Source organism: Scophthalmus maximus, chromosome 8, assembly GCF_022379125.1.
Source record: "Scophthalmus maximus strain ysfricsl-2021 chromosome 8, ASM2237912v1, whole genome shotgun sequence".
Lineage (NCBI taxonomy): Eukaryota > Metazoa > Chordata > Actinopteri > Pleuronectiformes > Scophthalmidae > Scophthalmus > Scophthalmus maximus.
In genome coordinates this window covers 10,842,870-10,860,336 of record NC_061522.1, presented here as the reverse complement: position 1 = coordinate 10,860,336, position 17,467 = coordinate 10,842,870, and the positions used below count along the sequence as shown (strand labels likewise).

The window sequence follows — 17,467 nt, the reverse complement described above, 5'->3', positions numbered from 1 at the left end:
TGGTAGGTGGGGAACATAGTGGAGCATTTACTGGAGCAGCCAGGTAGAGCTAAAATGACTGAACTGAAAATCAAAGCTATTATGCTGTAGGCAGCTGTTTGCTAAGTGGTCCGCCATTACTATTTTTAAAGGTGATAATGTTAAGCTGTGTGAAAAGCTTGTTCTGCTGACCCCCCTAAATATCAATTAATGCAGCATACACAATGTTGAATGAGAATATTTTTGTGCCTTCACTCACATTCCTCTCCACATTTGTTTCGTCTCCTCCAACAAGGATGTCTTTGAAAAGTGCAAAGGGAGGAGCAGAGAGTCGACCACCGCCTGCTGCCAGGTCAGTGAGAGAAAACTTAAAACTTAAAACTGTGTGAAGATGTGCAAATGTGTCACATCAGTGACAAACAAACAATTTTGTGCTGCAACATAATAAAGATTGCCATCTCCACATTTATTAAGTGAGCAATTTACATACTATAATTCCAGAAATCTGTCTGTCTGTCTGTCTGTCTGTCTGTCTCTCTGTCTGTCTCTCTGTCTGTCTGTCTCTCTGTCTGTCTGTCTGTCTGTCTGTCTGTTGCCATTTCTGATTGGCAGAGCTTATTCTGCATTCAATGCCGACTGACTGAAAATGCAGTGACACGATCTGCCCACTAGAAGTTTTTCATTGGCTTAGATTATACATTTTTTTAATTTGTTTTTTCTTTTGACTATTTTTGGGTAGTAAGTGTTCGGATATAATTTCCTGCATTTTCTACTGCTGCCTTTCCATGCAAACCTCCTCAACAGGACGCTCTATGACAATCCACACAGGGTTGTTGATTGTTACCGTTGGTTGTAAGAAAGATGACAAAATGTTGGTATTAATCAAAATGACATTTTGTGCACTTGGAACTGATTAAGACTACTTTCTCTCCTAGCTCATCTCCTCGAGGGGGGAGGGGTGCAGCAGCTGGCAGGTCGCCTGCTACTGGAAGATTCAAAAACAAGGCACTTCAGCTGAGCCTCTCCAAGAAATTCTGGTTATTATCATTCTGTTTCTAATCAACATTGATTGGGACAAGGGGAGATGGTTGTGTAGATCTGTGCACCCAATTGGCATCATCGATTAGGTACATCTGCGGCAAAATGAGCCCTAAGAATATCTGAATTGTCCCCGTCCACTTCCTGCCTTCCCTTATTCTGATGACTAATGTAATCACTGATGTCAGCTGATTGGACTGCAGATATTTTTTTTATAATTTAAGATGTGCAATTACTTCAAGGGTGGCTATGGAGCAACACCTACCTAAGAATATCCCCAAAAGGCCCTTAAGGAGGTCTTATTTTTAAGTATAAGTTAGGAAGGGAAATTATAGGTCTGGCTTTGATGATGGCAGCTCTCAACACTTGGCACGCCAATGCACACTTCACAGCTCAAAGTCACAGTCCCCTTCGGCCAAAGGGAAGGGCTCTGGCGAGGAGGAGGCTCGACGGCACAGTAAAAGGAGCCTCAGCAACAGCTCAGCAGTGGCCGCTGCCTACATCGCCTTCCTCAACAAGCTCTTTGGACAGGTCAGTTCGGCAACAGAGTTGTGTCATACACACCGTTTGTTGTCACAGCATTGAGTTGTAGCTCCAAGCCTCTGGTTTTATACAAACTATCATAAGGAGTAGATGGGTTAGTAAAGTCTAAAACTAACATCTACACTGCTTGTAAAAGTTCAACACACAGTCTGTCAAAAACCAACGCAATCACAATCAATGATTTCAGCATTTCCCCGAAACCATATTTCTTAACATTCACTTGATAACCCTCTGGTAACTGTAGTAACTATGACACGAGCAGAGGAAAGACTTTGTAGCACTTGAGACAGCAGTTTGTTTCCTGTTTCTCACCATGAGTCAACAAGGTTTCTTTCAACCATAACTTTCACCATATGGCTATTACTGTAAACACAATGAAGAAGTTCCCTCAACCTTAATGAAATTGCAAGTCTAACTCAAACTAGAATGGCAGTCAGCAGAGCGAATACCTCCGCCGAGTCCCAGCGGTCCCATTAAATTCATTCAAGATGCACCAAACTTTTTTTCATCAAGATCCATGAATTACTCCCTGAGAAAACAATGAAAATGTAAAAAGATTGTGCATTGTAAAAAAAAAAAAAACTATTTCTGGATCTGCCTCTTAGTGAAGAAAATTGAATGGGTTCTTTCTTGGCCCATGTCGCATCCTTCCACCACGTTTTTGCATAATCCTGCTGACAAACAAACAAATAAACGAATGGACAGGGGTGAACACATAGCCTCCTTGCTGGAGCTAATATTCTAATTCTGGTGCCAGAACTTAACCGTAGTATTGTCAAACAATGACACCGGGCGGTTCGGAAAATGCTCCTAGATGGGCCTTTTTGGAGTAACTATTCTTTATCTTCTGAATACTGTATTTTCATGCTGTTGTGCCTTTATCAGATGGTCTCCTGGTTCTTGGTTACATGTACCCTCATAAAAACTCTCCTCTGTTGTTCGTTGTTGAACCCAGTGAGTGCAGAGCAGAGCCAGCTACGCTATTGTTCGTTGACTCTCTCAGACCAAAGCAACAGTCGGTTATAGAAACTTCTGCAAAGAAATAAAAAATAATCTGCAATAGGCTCTGTTATTGTGAAAAGAAAAAATAATTATAATAATAATGTCCTCTAAAGGTTTATTGAATAACATTTTAAAATTTCATTGCCATTGAATTTACAGTTATTTGTCTTTATTTAAGTATTTGGTCTATTTATGTGATTATCTAGTTGGTAATGTCTTATTTTATTACTTTTTCTTTACTTTTTGCACTTTATGGTTTCCATGCGCATTTGAGAAAGAAGAACAGACCGGCAAACAGAGGTTGATAAAGTGGAGGTTTTGTGGACAACAATAGATCTACATTGACTTTAAAGTTACACAGCGTAGAACTGCAAAATCGATCCATTAGTTGAGCAGATTCTAAGTGGTAACTATCGATTGGAAATATAAACAACATTGGATGTAGCTGTTTGCAGTGAATCATGAGCATTTAAATCTGAATGTCTCGCCGCTGTGAAACAAATCAAGTGACAGTGGAGAGTCATTATCATTACCCACCTCTTTTCATTCAAATATGAAAATATCTCATCAGGAATGTCGAGCTGTTACACCAACCTCTAAAGCCAAATAAGACAACCCCTCACTCCAATGATTCCACTTCACAAATGATTTACTGCCTGGACACTGGGGCTGGCTTTCCATTAAAGCCGTGTTTGGCTGAAGTTAAGTATCGGCTCTGGTCAAGCCTGATACCATGATCACAGATTCCTGCAGGGCATCAGAATATCTTTGAATACGACAATTGGAAATGAGCCAAAACATTATCCAGCACCATGGCAGCGTCCCTATTTCTGTTGAAAACCATAATCTGATTTGTTTATTGAGTACCACTACAATATAACATTTTATAACTTGTTTTGCCATACTGTTTGTTCAGGATCTTAATGAGCCTGACTTAAAATAACTCTTAACCGCGAATACACATAAAAATAAGTGAATAAAAGGGAAAAAAAGTAATTTCGTGGACTTGTTATATGTTCTTAAACCTTCACATGTAGAGGGTCCCTTGATTTTCAAATCAAATCTTAATTTAATTAGTAATGATACAATATATAACAAGGATTAGTCTATTCCTGTTGGCTAAATGCCAAACAACTGATTAATGAGCCAGCGATTGAGATGCATGAATGAATGAATTTAATGTTCTAGTGCATAGATTCACTCCATTACTCCAAGGACAGTATGTATTCACTTAGCTATAATGTAGATTTATAATCTTGTCTTTAGGTTTTACAGCAATGGTTTGTACATCCCTAAACATAGGTTGTGTAGTTTTCATCATATATCATAATGGGAGTGAATTTGAGTGGAAAAAAGTCTCAGTCCTTGGTCTGACATACTTATTCCATAAAACAATATGATTTGGAAGATTTTCAGGAGATTCATCCATATGACTGCATACGTTCCACTATCCTAAATCATGTTATTGTACGTTGCAGATATTCTAGTTCTTATAGTAGTTATCATTATTTTAATCATGCCTTATAACAAAGCACAGCCAAAGGCTCTTCCAGAAAGGCTTTTATCACACTACATGGACTTATGGTAAAAGATGACAGAGAAATCGGTGCCAAGGGATGTTGTGTGCCTTTTAATAGGGTTTCATAACTCAATTTCCTGATGCTTATTGGGAGCGTTTCATTGTTTTAAAGCAATTCACGGTAAATGAAACAGTCTCACAATGACCTTGGGAGCGACTGTGGACTCCTCTTCCACATCCTTCCCTGAGTTACTCTCGGCTGCCATCACTGATCAGCCTTGTTTTGCTGTAACAGTCCTTGGTTTGAATTAACTAGTAGCAAGTTAGAGAGGTCTGCGTCGTTCTCCACAGAACAGAGGACGCGCTGGTTTGGTTCCTGCCCCGACACTGAAGCAGGAACACTATCCTGCAGCATTCCTAATCCCTGCCTCACCACACGTATTAATAACTCCCTCAGCAAGGTTCACTGTCAGCGCTCATTAGATCCAACCGGAGCTGGGAGAGACTTGTGGCCAAAGAAAAACAATTGAGGCATTTAAATATCAGATATGTGCATCAAAGTGGACTGTACCCATCAATAGGTAATTACAGTCCATGTGTGGCAATTACAAATCCAGTTTCAATCTGAGGACGGAAAGAGTTTATGTGAAGTATCCACATAACTCTCGTACGTGTTCATGCGTCATGCTCACAAAGCAGTGGGCTGCTCAATGGGCCATGTGAAGGGAGACAGAATGAAATTAACTGTTAATGGGCCCGTTCTGACGGATGAACTGAGAGTCTGCATGGCATGCTGTCTAATCCTTTCTGGATGAAAAAAAATCCAATTAATGTGTTGACCTTGCTATCTAAATATGCCCTTGTAGACTGGAGGATTCTGTGCAGGGTAAACAGCAGCGCTGCAGTCATGGGCAAAAAAGGTTTTTATTGGTTATGCATCAAAAATCATATTACATAATTTTAAAAGGTTTATGTAAATCATGAGTGATTAAGTATTTGAGGCAAAGTAAAACATGTAGTGAAAAAGCTATTGATATAATTGCATCCTGGCACTGCATTTGTGCCTGGACTCCGTTGGCAATATTATACGGTGAATAATCATTTGAACGCCTGCCATGCTGAGCAGCTTCCAAATAAACCATGGCGTCCGCCCCGTTTCCTGAAGCTATTGTGCACTTGAACAGGATGACCTTGTATGATTTATGAATTAGCCACTCCGAATGCCAACATGTATTAGGAGCAAAATATTGCACCTCTCTTTGTATTTTAGTTTCACTGTTGCTCTGATTTCCCTTTTTAATATTGCTCCTTCTCAGCAGAAAAAAAAAAAAGAGTGTCTGAAGGTTTAAAAAAAATGTCCTTAATAAAAGCAACAATGAAGTAATGGAAACAGTCACTTGTAATGCTAAATGTTAAAGTGCAGAAATAAGGTGAGGATTAAATAGACTTGGAAGTCAAAAGAATAACACTTCTTTTAGATAACAAGATAGACAAGTGGAGTACGCTATCATTCTGATATCATCCAATCCATAATTTGATGAGAGTGCCGATGGCTCAGGGAGTAAAGCGAGTCATCCACTAATTCCAGGGCTGGCAGTGGCTGATGCAGTCGAGGTTTTCGAGCTCTTTCACTTGATATGACAAGGCAGCATATTTAGGTTATTTGAAGTTGTTGTTTCATGTAAAACCTCGGAAATACTCTGTATTGTAAAGTAACAAGTCTGACCAAATAGAAATACACCCAAGTAAAATGTCAGAAGTAGTTTTACTTCCATCTACTGGACTTTTATTTCTTCTTCTTTATTTCCTCGTATTTTAATTCTATTGAGGATCAGTATTTTTCCTTATTTTTCCCTATTAGAATGACAGTGAAAAAAGAAAAGAAAAAAAGCCCACAGCAGAGTTGTGCACACGTGCAACATTCAGAGCTTTTATAAGCTTTTACGTCAGTCTCGTTTCTTTGAACTTCCAGATATCCTCCGGCTCCTGGTGTAGTTATGCTAAGCGATATCTCCATATGTCAGGCTCAGTTGCTGACTGAGTTTGCATATTTCCAGCTTTCCCCGTGGATGTGGTGGTGTTTCTGTGGGAGGACCGGACATTGTTGGAAAGCCCTAAAAAATCAAGACGCTGTAGGCACAAGCACCATTCAGACATGAAACAACAGGCATCTTGCTAAAGACACGTGTTCAGATGCTTTTAAATGATGATTCATTTGGTTGCAGGATGATATTTCAATATCCAAGCTTTACATATGCAAATACTGTATATGTCAGTTAACGGTTACATTTATGCTAAATCATTTCATTTGTTGCAACAATCTGAATGCATTCATGGCCAACATACATCACAATGTGATGAATCCAGGGGAAGTTCCCAAACGTCTAAGCTCATCCGTTTTAAATTAACATTTCAAGGGCATTTGTTGCCTGAGTGTATGTTTCTGTGCAAGATTGCAACTGATGGCCAAATTATAAAGTGCTTTTATCAAAATTGTCTGTCTGCAACCAGTGGTATATATTAGCATAATGCTATTTCAAGTCCTGAGCACACTTAAATTTACCACCATCCATTATGCTGAATGACTTTGTGGAGATTTTATTCCTATACCTCTAAGCTTTGTCTCAACTTCCCTGAAATAGCACGAAAAAGGGTCGAGAAAGAGGAAGAGTGGGTCAAAAAGAAAGGGAGCGAGAGATCATCCTGAGCAAATGTCAAAACAAGGCAGAGAATGCTGAATGTTTCACACACATATGCAAATCATGTGTCTGTGCAGGCGAGTGTGTGTCTGTGTCTGAACTGGACGATGTGAGCTTTTTGAAAGTCTGTTTCGCATTGGTCATGTGTAGATGTGTAGTCATATGCACACAGACGGAGCTTACGCTACGTCTCCCTCAGGATGCTGTGGGTGAAGCGTGTGTGTGTCCGTGCGTGCTTGTGCACATGTAGAGTGCTATTGTGTCATTTTGCAAATTAGAAAGACATGTCGCTGGGTGAAATCCCATTAGCGTTTACTGTCAGCATGCACCAGTGTTGACATGATATGCATGTTATTCTAATTTGTGAGTCAAAAACAGATTAGCACTGGGTTATTCCTCAGGAGAATTTGCTGTTTTAAAGCCGCCCTGATTTTTACATCGTATCCTCTGTGTTGTAATGATTTCCACTTTCTTTCTTTTCTCTGCTCTGCAGGAGAGGGAGCTGATGCCAGAGGAGTTAGACGGTAAGGTGTCGTGGGTGTAATTACGATGCGAAACACATGATAAGTTACTGGTGAACAGATGCACGGCTTCGTAATTGCATTGATATTTCCTACTCTGTGGGTCTTCTCCTTGGCTGTAAGTTTCTCAGGTTTGCCTTGAAATGTTGTTTGCCAGAGCTAAAATGATAAATTAAAACAACGCAACCCAAAGTTCTTGAGAGCCGGCTTTGGTTCTGTCTGCTGGATTCAGCAACTCACAGATAAGTTTATTTTGCCAAAGGTTTACTATCAGTCTCTGTGCACACTGCGTGTTTGACTCCAGGGAGAAAAAAACAACTTTGTCCCACTTTATGGTGGGTTGCAATTGCGGTGATTTGTCTGTGTGTCTGTCAGAGCTGCAGGAGGCCTTCAAGGAATTTGACTACGATGCAGATGGCTTCATCCATTACAAAGACATCGCGGACTGCATGAGGACCATGGGCTACATGCCTACAGAGATGGAGCTCATCGAGATCATCCAGCAAATCAAAATGAAATGTGTGTATCTATCTGTCTGGCTGCATGTGTGCGCGTGGTTCTCATTTCTGCCTCAGTGCTTAAAGCATGTGTGCATGACTGATGGGTCTGTCTGAGGTGAGAAGGTGTGAATGCGTGAGTAATGTGTCTGTGTGTGTTGCACAAACACTTGTGTGCTGGTATCCGTGCACATTCTTTTCTCACGAGTCTGAGGAACTAATGTTTGACGTATAGGCAGACTGATTAATGGCACTCATGCTGCAGGTGCAGGGGCGTACGAGTGGGAGTCTGCATGTACAAGTGTGTGTTTAGTTGAGACCTAACTTTCCTCTCTCCGTTCTTAAAAGGGCCGTGTTTGTCTCTGCTTTCTTTTCTGATTGATCAACTATAGGTCTGTGCGTGGTTAGTGTTTGAAGCTTTAGGTGAATCATGACCGCATTGATCTCTGGATTTCTGCCATGCGCCAAGAGAACCTGTGCCTGTAACACCTACATGGTGTCAGAGCAGGGCCTGCCGTTCTGAACACGCCCACAAGACTTTTACGTCATCCTCCAAAGGGCACATGGGACGCGGACACGTGAGGCACGCCATCAGTGTCACGTTTTGAAATATCCTAATTCCAAATCTTGATGAGAGTAGCTGTGACTCTGGGGGCAAAGTCATCCACTAATCACAAGGTTGGTGGTTTACTCCGCAGCGCCTCCTGTCCACAGTTGAACTGTCCTTGGGCAAAGCGCTGAACTCCTAAATTGCTCCCGATGGTAAGGCCAGCAACCTCCCATGGCTCACTGCCATCAGTATGCGGGAACAGGTTAATCACAGGTAAACTGCAAAGCGCCGAATGAATGCATAGTCATTTAAATAGTCATCATGTATGCAGCAATCCAGTGGAGTTATTTTGCAGTGTAGCCTGCAGTATACCGACACTGCGTCAGAACAATTTTAGGTGTTTACATTTATAACCGCCTGAAAGGTGAAATGTGAGTAAACTTTATAGATTATTCCTGTGTAACAGACATTAGTGTGCAAAAATCACTGTAGTCTACTTGTGCATCTGCCACATTTTAGCATCATTATCCTGTAATCCTATATACGTAACGAAGTCACTGCTGGCTGTGGTCACGGGGCGACCGTGAAACAGACCAACTAAAATTATTTTTTTTGTCTGATTCAGCAAACATACAGTATCTGCTGTATGTTCTGTGTTCTCCTTCGAGAAAAAAATAAATAAAAACCATAAGGAATATATTCACATTTCACGTAGTTTGATTTCATGATGGCGTCCCCTATGCTTCCACACAACCAATCAAATCAAATCATAACATTTTGATCATAAGCAAGGTTTCTATCCAAATCTGCTGAAGATTTTAAGTGCAAGAAAATCAGCAAAACTATGAAAACTAAAGCAGAATTCTGCTCACTTCAGTTATGTGACCATTAGGATTTGGTTCATTAAGATAAACAGCTGGTGGTGCTCATTTTCCAATTGGATGTCACTAAATCACTGCAGAGGAGGGGGCAACAACATGATTAAAACAGCATCCATCAAACCTCAAAAGCAATGTAGACAGCATGATGGACTTATATTTACTAAACTTATGTTTGCTCCATGTTTTTATTTCAGGGACGTTACAGTCTCCTTATTGCTCCAAACAGATCTGATTCACACTCTTGGCGTTTCCGCCCATGTTTTTTTATGACCAATTTGAAAAGGCATCTAAAGACAGACTGTCTTTAGGCACATTTTAAAGTTGGGCAAGAGGCAGATGGTCTCACTTACAGCCACGCTGCAGTCTGCTCCACACGCGCTCCTTCACCCCATTCAAATGACTGCTGCGAAGGATGATGGGAGACGCATGGAGGGGGCGTGGTTTGTAGGGTCCGGAGGTCACTACTCTGAAACACTGGTGGGGTCCTCCCTCGCTCATACATCGTTGATCACACTGTAGGTAAGAATAGAAAATATGGCAAGACATCATTAGAATATGATTGATCTTTAAATTTGATTTAAGTTTAGTTTTTGGGAAAACAACACACACACGCAATAAGAATATTTTCAATGTTTGCTGGATCAACAAAATATCACCAAAAGTTTGAATAGAGAAGATCGACACGCCTAAAAGCTCCCGTTAAAGGATTTTATTTGCCCTAGAGACGTTTTGAGCACACAAGGCTCTTCCTCAGACTTACTTTTGGTTTTTGTAATTTGCTGAATTCGCCCAATTAATTAGGGATGTGTGATGTGCATGGTTTGAAATAATCCGCTTGTATTTTGGGTGTGTGTGTGTGTGTGTGTGTGTGTGTGTGTGTCTGCTCTTAAAAAATAGACTTGATTAGTTTACACATACAAGTGTAACCCAGAAATGAATCCCAGGACAATAACGCTTATAATGAGAAGAATCTTGGACTCTGGGTCCACAGAGTAATTGTCTGGCCACAACACAGTTTCATCCCACTGGGCGCAGCCAGCCGGTTGTTCTCAGCTGTGATCCTGGAGGAGCGCGTCGCAGCTGGTTTCTGTCCCACCAGCTGGTTAATTACATTCATCTGGCGTCCCAGGTGTAAATAACCTCCAGATTCGATGGCTACAATGACAAGGAGAGGGATGGAGCCATAGAACGGTTGACATGGCGTTAACTTCCCATAAATGTCCACATCTGCACGTCAAAAATGTGACGGCGCTCAAGCGGTCAAGCCAAAAATACACAAATGCTGCAGGAGTCTGTAAAATGACTCATATTCCATGGCGATCTTACCACTTGATGTAATATTGCAGCTTTAAAAAAGGATGCCACTGATTTATATGGTAAGCTTCATACGCTATAACTTGGATTAATAGCCGGCACAAGCAGGCACACAATGTGATGTGATGCTTCAAACACGGTGGAAAAACATTGATCATCTCTTTCTCTTAAAAGGAGACATCGGGGCTTTGGTGGTTGTTACTACAATTTATATTTAATGCTGTTTTTACACTGTGTAATATGAATTATTCATCTGCTCGCTGATAACTTAATTTGACCAATAAGGTATCATGGACTTTAGACACTCGGAGCTTATTCCTCTCTAGTGTAATCCCCATTGAGCCATTAATACCATGGAATTCTGTCTTTTTTCTGTAACTCGCGCTGCACTTTCAATTAGAAAATAATAATAATCTCCTGAGACTTTAAGGAGAATTTCTCTATTCCGTGAGTATAGACTGACCCACTTAGGGCACAGAAATTCTTCAAGGTGGTGTCAGGGGAGTCTCCTCCAGACTGCAGCTGCACAGGGGTAAAGCCACTCAGCCAAAAAGTGAACCTCGCCTTGAGTATCAAACTAACCATTTGCTCACTCAAAATCAGAAGTGCCCTGTTATTTCAAAATCCTTCAGCTGCTGTTGTAACTAGATGACAGTTTAATGAATCCGTGCCACAGAAAAGTGCCTCCAACGCGAGCAGAGTTTACCACAGTTCGATTCTCATTCTCAGGAGCCCTGAGACTCGGAGCGCTGATTCAATTTTTGAACCACAAAATGACCACATGGCCGTCGCGTTGTCCTTCACGTCCACCGAGGCCCAGATAATGAAAACAGACCCAGCTTATTGGTCTACACTATCAAATAAGCCTGTCTTTTGTCAAACTAATAACACAAGCCTTCCCATTGTGTCCTTCTGTTGTGATAATTACCAGGGCGATCAAACAAAACAAAACTGGTTCCAACTGGGTTGAAGAAAGCACAATGAACACATGTTGTAGCTCCATGAGGACAGTGACTAACTATTCACAGATGAGCATTGAGTCAAAGGAGGTCAAGAACACTGACTCTGCTATAGCCTTTACTTGAACACTGCTTCCATTCTATATTTTAGAGAAGTGAAGAATTGCTAATTTACTCCACATATTTATTTAGCAGCTAAAGTTGTATGTTAAATATTTGTTGAAACAGATTCACATTAAACTCCCTGCAAAGACGCCGATGACCAATATAAAGTTCTTTTCAGTGGACTGTCCTCTTATGAACCTGCAAGGAATATGCAGCTTACAGGTTGTTATTTATTTATAAGAGTCATTCTTGATGATGTGCACCCATGTAAGAGGACACACATGCACATGTTTGCAATTGGGGCAACAATGCACCAACAAAGCTCGTGAAGAAGGCCACTGACTAGTGAAAACATAAGCAGCTGTCAGACATGAACTCCAGCAAACTGGGCCTCCATGTTTGCGGGTCACGTATGAAGAACGCAAGCAGGCGATTGCGTCCTGACTGAACTATATTTTACACAAAAGGACGCAGTTTACAGTAAAAAAAAAGAAAAGAAGATATATAGCGTGTTTGCTCGGGAGCACAGGGGAGCGTTCAACACATTTCCCTCGGGAGTCGTCGGAGACCTTAAGAAGAAGAACGCACTCACTGGGGTCATCAGAAAAAATCTGAATGAATGCTAATGTCGTCTCAGGTCCCCTGCATGTGTTGATAAGACATTACTCGGTTGTGAACCTGAGCATGTGCGTGTTGGCGTCCAACTTGTGTGTGTCTGTCTGCAGGGGGCGGCCACGTGGACTTTGATGATTTCTGCGAGCTAATGGGGCCGAGGATGCTGGCTGAGACGGCTCACATGGTCGGGCTGAGGGAGCTGCGCTCTGCCTTCAAACAGGTAAGAGGTCGAAAGAGAACTTCTGAACTTCAAGCAAGCGAGAGTGGCCCGGCGCCATGGCCGTACTTTGAAGTGTGCGGCGGGGCCTTTCCTCAGATCGCAAAGACTGTGCGGCTCTTACTTGTAAACAAGTCTGAGGGAAGAGGGCTGAGAAAATGCAGAAGACAAGTTTCAAGCGGGGAAATTATTCCTATTGGTGTTGGTTTTATACAGCCAGGTTCCTGCCATCTAAAGAGAACAACATTCATATGTATTCTATACTACTTTGTCTCGCCTCTTATTTTTTCTGCTCGTTGGCCATGCCCACTTTATGTCGCCTCATTAGTCTGCAGGAAATATCTATCGAGTGGCTCTCTTTGACGTCAGCGCGGTGGCAGGCCAGGTACACAGGAAGTGATTAGATAATCCCCCCGAGCCGAGGCCCGGCGTGCTGACGTCTCAAAAACGACTGTGGTGATGATGTGCATTTAGCTTCACCCACCTGGGTTCAGCTATTTAACACAATACCGCGTGACGTGTTTACAATGGTTGGTGCAAACAGACAGCACAGATACAGTGTTCTTATTGATCCTATTGGAACACAATGGCTTGCACAATAATGTATCTATTTAAGTTGCTGTTGTTTGTAGTTATTTTTCTGCTCCTGTGAAGCTCTTATAAAAGCAAGAGACCAAAGGAATCATTCACCTGCATAAAAAAGGTTCTTAGAAGTGGACGCTGCTCTGTTCATACAGCATGTTAACTTTTTTTTAACTGCATCCTGGAATTTCAGAATCTTCACAAATGCATCAGCATCATTTCCTGGGAAATTCACATATTCTGATGTTAGAATTCTTTTTGTGGGGAATAATGAAGCACCTCTCAACTCCTACAGCTTTTGAAAAGAAACTTCTTCAACTTAGGAGCTGAACAAATACAAATATATTTTCCACCCGCTTCAAGTCATCCCCCCTCAGCGCTAACACCTCGTGAGTCCCTGTCTGCAGACTTGAGCTGTTTTTTGGGGGTCTGTTTTATACCTTTTTCCTCCGTCTCCATCATCCTTTCTCCTCCACCATAGTGTATTCAGTGTGTCCACTCTGTATTAGCCCAGAGACGTGCATTGTCCTTGTTTCACGTTTCATTTTCTTCGCCTCTGATCTTTTTATTTGACTCTTCTGACTCACCACATGTCCGCGCCGCCACCCTCTTGCTCCCTAACCCTGCACGACGCAGTTCGACTGTGATGGCGATGGAAAGATCACATTTGATGAGCTGAAGGAGGGCATGAAGACCCTGCTGGGGGAGAAGCTGAAGAAAGGTGAGCTGGAGGAGATCCTCGGAGACATTGACCTCAACAAAGATGGCAACATTGACTTTGATGGTGAGCAGTTAGGGTCTCGGGGGAGGAAATGTGTGGGAGGGGGAGTGGACTTTGTGCAAGGGGAGAGGCAATTAACGGTTCAATGTAGACAATGAGACACTGTGAGGAGGGTGTGTGGAAAGACCAGTGATTCCCTAACGAAAATTTAACTCAACTGAAATATAGTGTGATTCTATTCAAATAATATGTACATATTTCTTTGAAATAGAAAGTAACCAAATACTATTTTTCTATCTTTATTTAAATAATAACTAAGCAGCTAAAGCAGAGTTGACACAGTTTAGAGAGTGAGGACCATAGTTAGTAGAGAAATCATTTAGCTAAACACTATTCGCAATAAGAAATGCTGAAATGGAGTTAATAAGGTAGTGGATAAACATTTGAAATAGCTAATGTTATCTTAAATAATGTTGTTAAAAAGATGAATTAAAAGATCAATTCTAATCAATCAATGCTAATCCAGGTATGGTCAAATTATAAGAAAATAGTACTGTAAAAAAAAAAAAAAACTGTCATCCTAGTTATAAGTAAGAGCATCCAGTATCACAAAGTAACTACAACACAGCGTTGTAGGAGGACAGAAGAAACTAGAGGACGAGAAAAAAGAAGAGGGGTCAGTGACAGGAGGAGATAATGAGTAAAAAATGACGCAGGGAAAGAGTAAGAAGGGAGAAGAGGTTGAGTCAAGGTGGGTCCGATTCAACGGCCAATCCAATCCCATCAGCAGTGCATTAAGCCAATCAATACATATACCTGGACACCCGTCACGTCATGCACACAGAACACACAGTGGTGGACAGCTCACGGACTTTGCAGAAATTACATTGCTATGTGTTACCTTGCGAGCCAATAAACGATTCAATACACACACACACACACACACACACACACACACACACACACACACACACACACACCATAGATCCAGTGTGTGCAGGCTACATCAAAACCACATGGATGTGAGTGAGATTACAGGCTTCAACACACAAAGGGCTTAGCGGTGTTATCCTGTTTGTCTCGTCTCAGCAGTCCAATCAATTACAATTATTAGGAACATATGAATAGGCGTGTCAGTCTCAGAAGGGATCAATAAGCAAGTGCTCCTCACTCTCATCAATTAGCCCCCAGGGCAGGTGTATCCATGCAGAATAACCTACAAGGCACCTGGCGAACAAGCATCCGCAGCAGTAGAGCGGCGAAACTATCCCAGTGGCAGGTCGGGCCGACTAGGACAGGGCTGCGGCTTTTTATAGAAAATGGTTAGAGGAGAACCTCCAGAGATAATGTTAGTGGGTTAGTCTGGAATTAAGCTTTAGTACTCGGCGAATCAATGGAGTCACACCTACAATCAGAAGTCTTTTAGAGCAAAGCGCCTCAGGAAGACAATGGGGCAAAAGGAGACATGATTGATTAGATGGATTTAGTGAAACCAGCCTCAAACTATCTGCAGATGGGTTCCATCGACAGGACGCATCAATTGCTATCTCTACTGACACGAGAATCCATGGCAATGGCTGAATCGAGCTGAGACAAGATGTAATCAGAGTGATTACAGACTATGAGAAATGAGTGAAACAGAGCCCGGAACCTGGCAGTTAGCACATTTGGAGTTGTTAACCTTTTAAATCTAGAATATGGTCTAATCCATGTCCTGAAAACCAAACAAAATAAAACTGGCATATTAAAATTTTGGAGCTGACTGCTCTTGTATCGATTTCTCCCTTTATGTTCCCTCCATTACCTCACACCATGAGCTGTGCTAGTTTCCACTACAATGTCATGCGGTCTGATGATAATAATAATGTAGCTGCATCGCATGCTGTCTGTTGTGATATTAGAGTGGCATCAGTCCTTATCGTGGATCTGCTGCTGTCTCCGTCTCCCTCTGCAGAGTTTGTTATGATGCTTTCTGCACGATGATCCCTGACGGAAGAAGATGGAGCAAACAGAACTGGATCCACAAACTGTGTGCCGATGTGTTTCGGCTGTCTCCTTCCTGCCATTGTACAGTAATTATTTTGCTGTGTAATTATGCATTTGAAATGTCTTGACTGTGGAAAAAAAGAATTGAATTAAAGAGATCTGTCGATGTTTTCTTAATAAAAGTTGAGGTTGAGATAGTGCAGAGGGTGAAGGGTGAGTTATGAAACACTAAACTGGATGTGGCAATAATGCTGCACTGTCGCCCCCTTGTGGCTCAGACGTGTACAGACTAATCAGGCCTCCAAAATGAAGATTTGTTACTATGATGGGTCAATGACCCTGAAAACAAAATTGCTCAATGTTAGTATAAATCACAGGAGCTCAATTATTGAGGAGATTTCTGGTTCGTACACAGATCAAAACGTGGTCCAGTGCACGAAGTTCCAGAAACCTCCTTATCTCCGTCCAATGTCGTCATTAAATGAACAGGATGGCGCCGTAGTATCTAAAACTATGACGCTCAGAGACGGCCTTCGACGAACCGTCCACTGTCCCAGCCTGCCAAAGATAAGACGACCTCGCACACAGTGCACCTCGCACAGTCTCACACAAGACAGAATGTCTCTGTCCACGACAGTCGTCAGTATGAGAATTTTGGCAACATTTGCGTTAGAATCACGTGTCGGTCAGTTGGGTGAGCTTCATGGTGACGTGTTTACTGAAAGGTAAATGCTCCAGGATGCTGACATACATTCAATAAGCACTTTATTAGGAACGCCATACTAAGAATGGCCTCTGTGTCGTGGATTCCACACGAGATGCTGGAAACATTGCTTAGAGATTCTGCTCCATGTCGAAGTGATTGCATTAGGTCATTTCTCCGGATTTGTCTGCTGCACATTCATGCTGCCTGTCTCCTCTTCTACTACATGCTGAAGTTGTTCTACTGGATGTGGTGACTGGGAAGGTGCACAGAACTTTATGTTGTGTTTATTTAAACCAATTTGAGAAGAGTTTTGCTTTGTGACATGGTGCATTGTCGTGCTTGGCGGTGAGCCATCAGCAGTTGGTCAAATGTGGCCACACAACGATACTCGGCTACTAGGCTGTAGCGTTCAAACAATGATTGATTAGTGTTAAAGGGCCCACAGTGTGCCGACAAAATAATAATAAATAATGAATGATAAAAGTTCTCATAACTTTTGATCAGTTACAACTTACGGTTTGTTTTGACGGGATGTTAACACTTGTGTCGTTCCAGGCTTCCGTGCGATCGTGGCCCTTTCAGAAGATTCGTAGCGCGGCCTGGAACCTCGGTGTCTTTTCTGAGACTTTGTACAACATGTCCATGATGATAAATCCAACATTGAATGACTTTGATGATCATTTTTATCCCGCTGTTCATGACGTAAAAGGCTACTGTTGTTGTTTTTAGCGAACTTCTAGCTGTCCATTTTTGGTCCAATTTGACCAATCAGAGGCTTTTTTTTTACAGGCTTGTACCAATCAGACGTGTTGTCGACTGTTCAAAAAAACAAAGATTTTACACTGAAAACAGGACCTCTCACTCCTCCTGTTCACTCCTACCAGTTACACTCCTCTGTGTCACTGCAGACAGGAACTGCTTTGCAGAATGGCACAAGTGACGTTTTGGGTTGAAAAATGTACATAACCTTTGATTTGCATTAGTAAGAATGTTTTGGATTGTTTTATCTTATAGCCAAGGCTTGGAATAATAG

The 17,467-nt window shown here is 41.8% G+C and overlaps 1 protein-coding gene across 1 annotated transcript; it reads left to right on the top strand.

Annotated features, from left to right (window-relative positions):
* Positions 1–275: 275 nt before the first annotated feature.
* cabp4 (calcium binding protein 4) lies at positions 276–15,916 on the top strand. The gene is made up of 7 exons (XM_047333903.1): positions 276–331; positions 1,410–1,548; positions 7,274–7,304; positions 7,677–7,820; positions 12,333–12,442; positions 13,658–13,805; positions 15,697–15,916. Exons 1-7 carry the CDS (start codon positions 276–278, stop codon positions 15,723–15,725), a joined length of 657 nt encoding a protein of 218 aa, XP_047189859.1. The 3' UTR covers positions 15,726–15,916.
* The last annotated feature ends 1,551 nt before the right edge of the window (positions 15,917–17,467 follow it).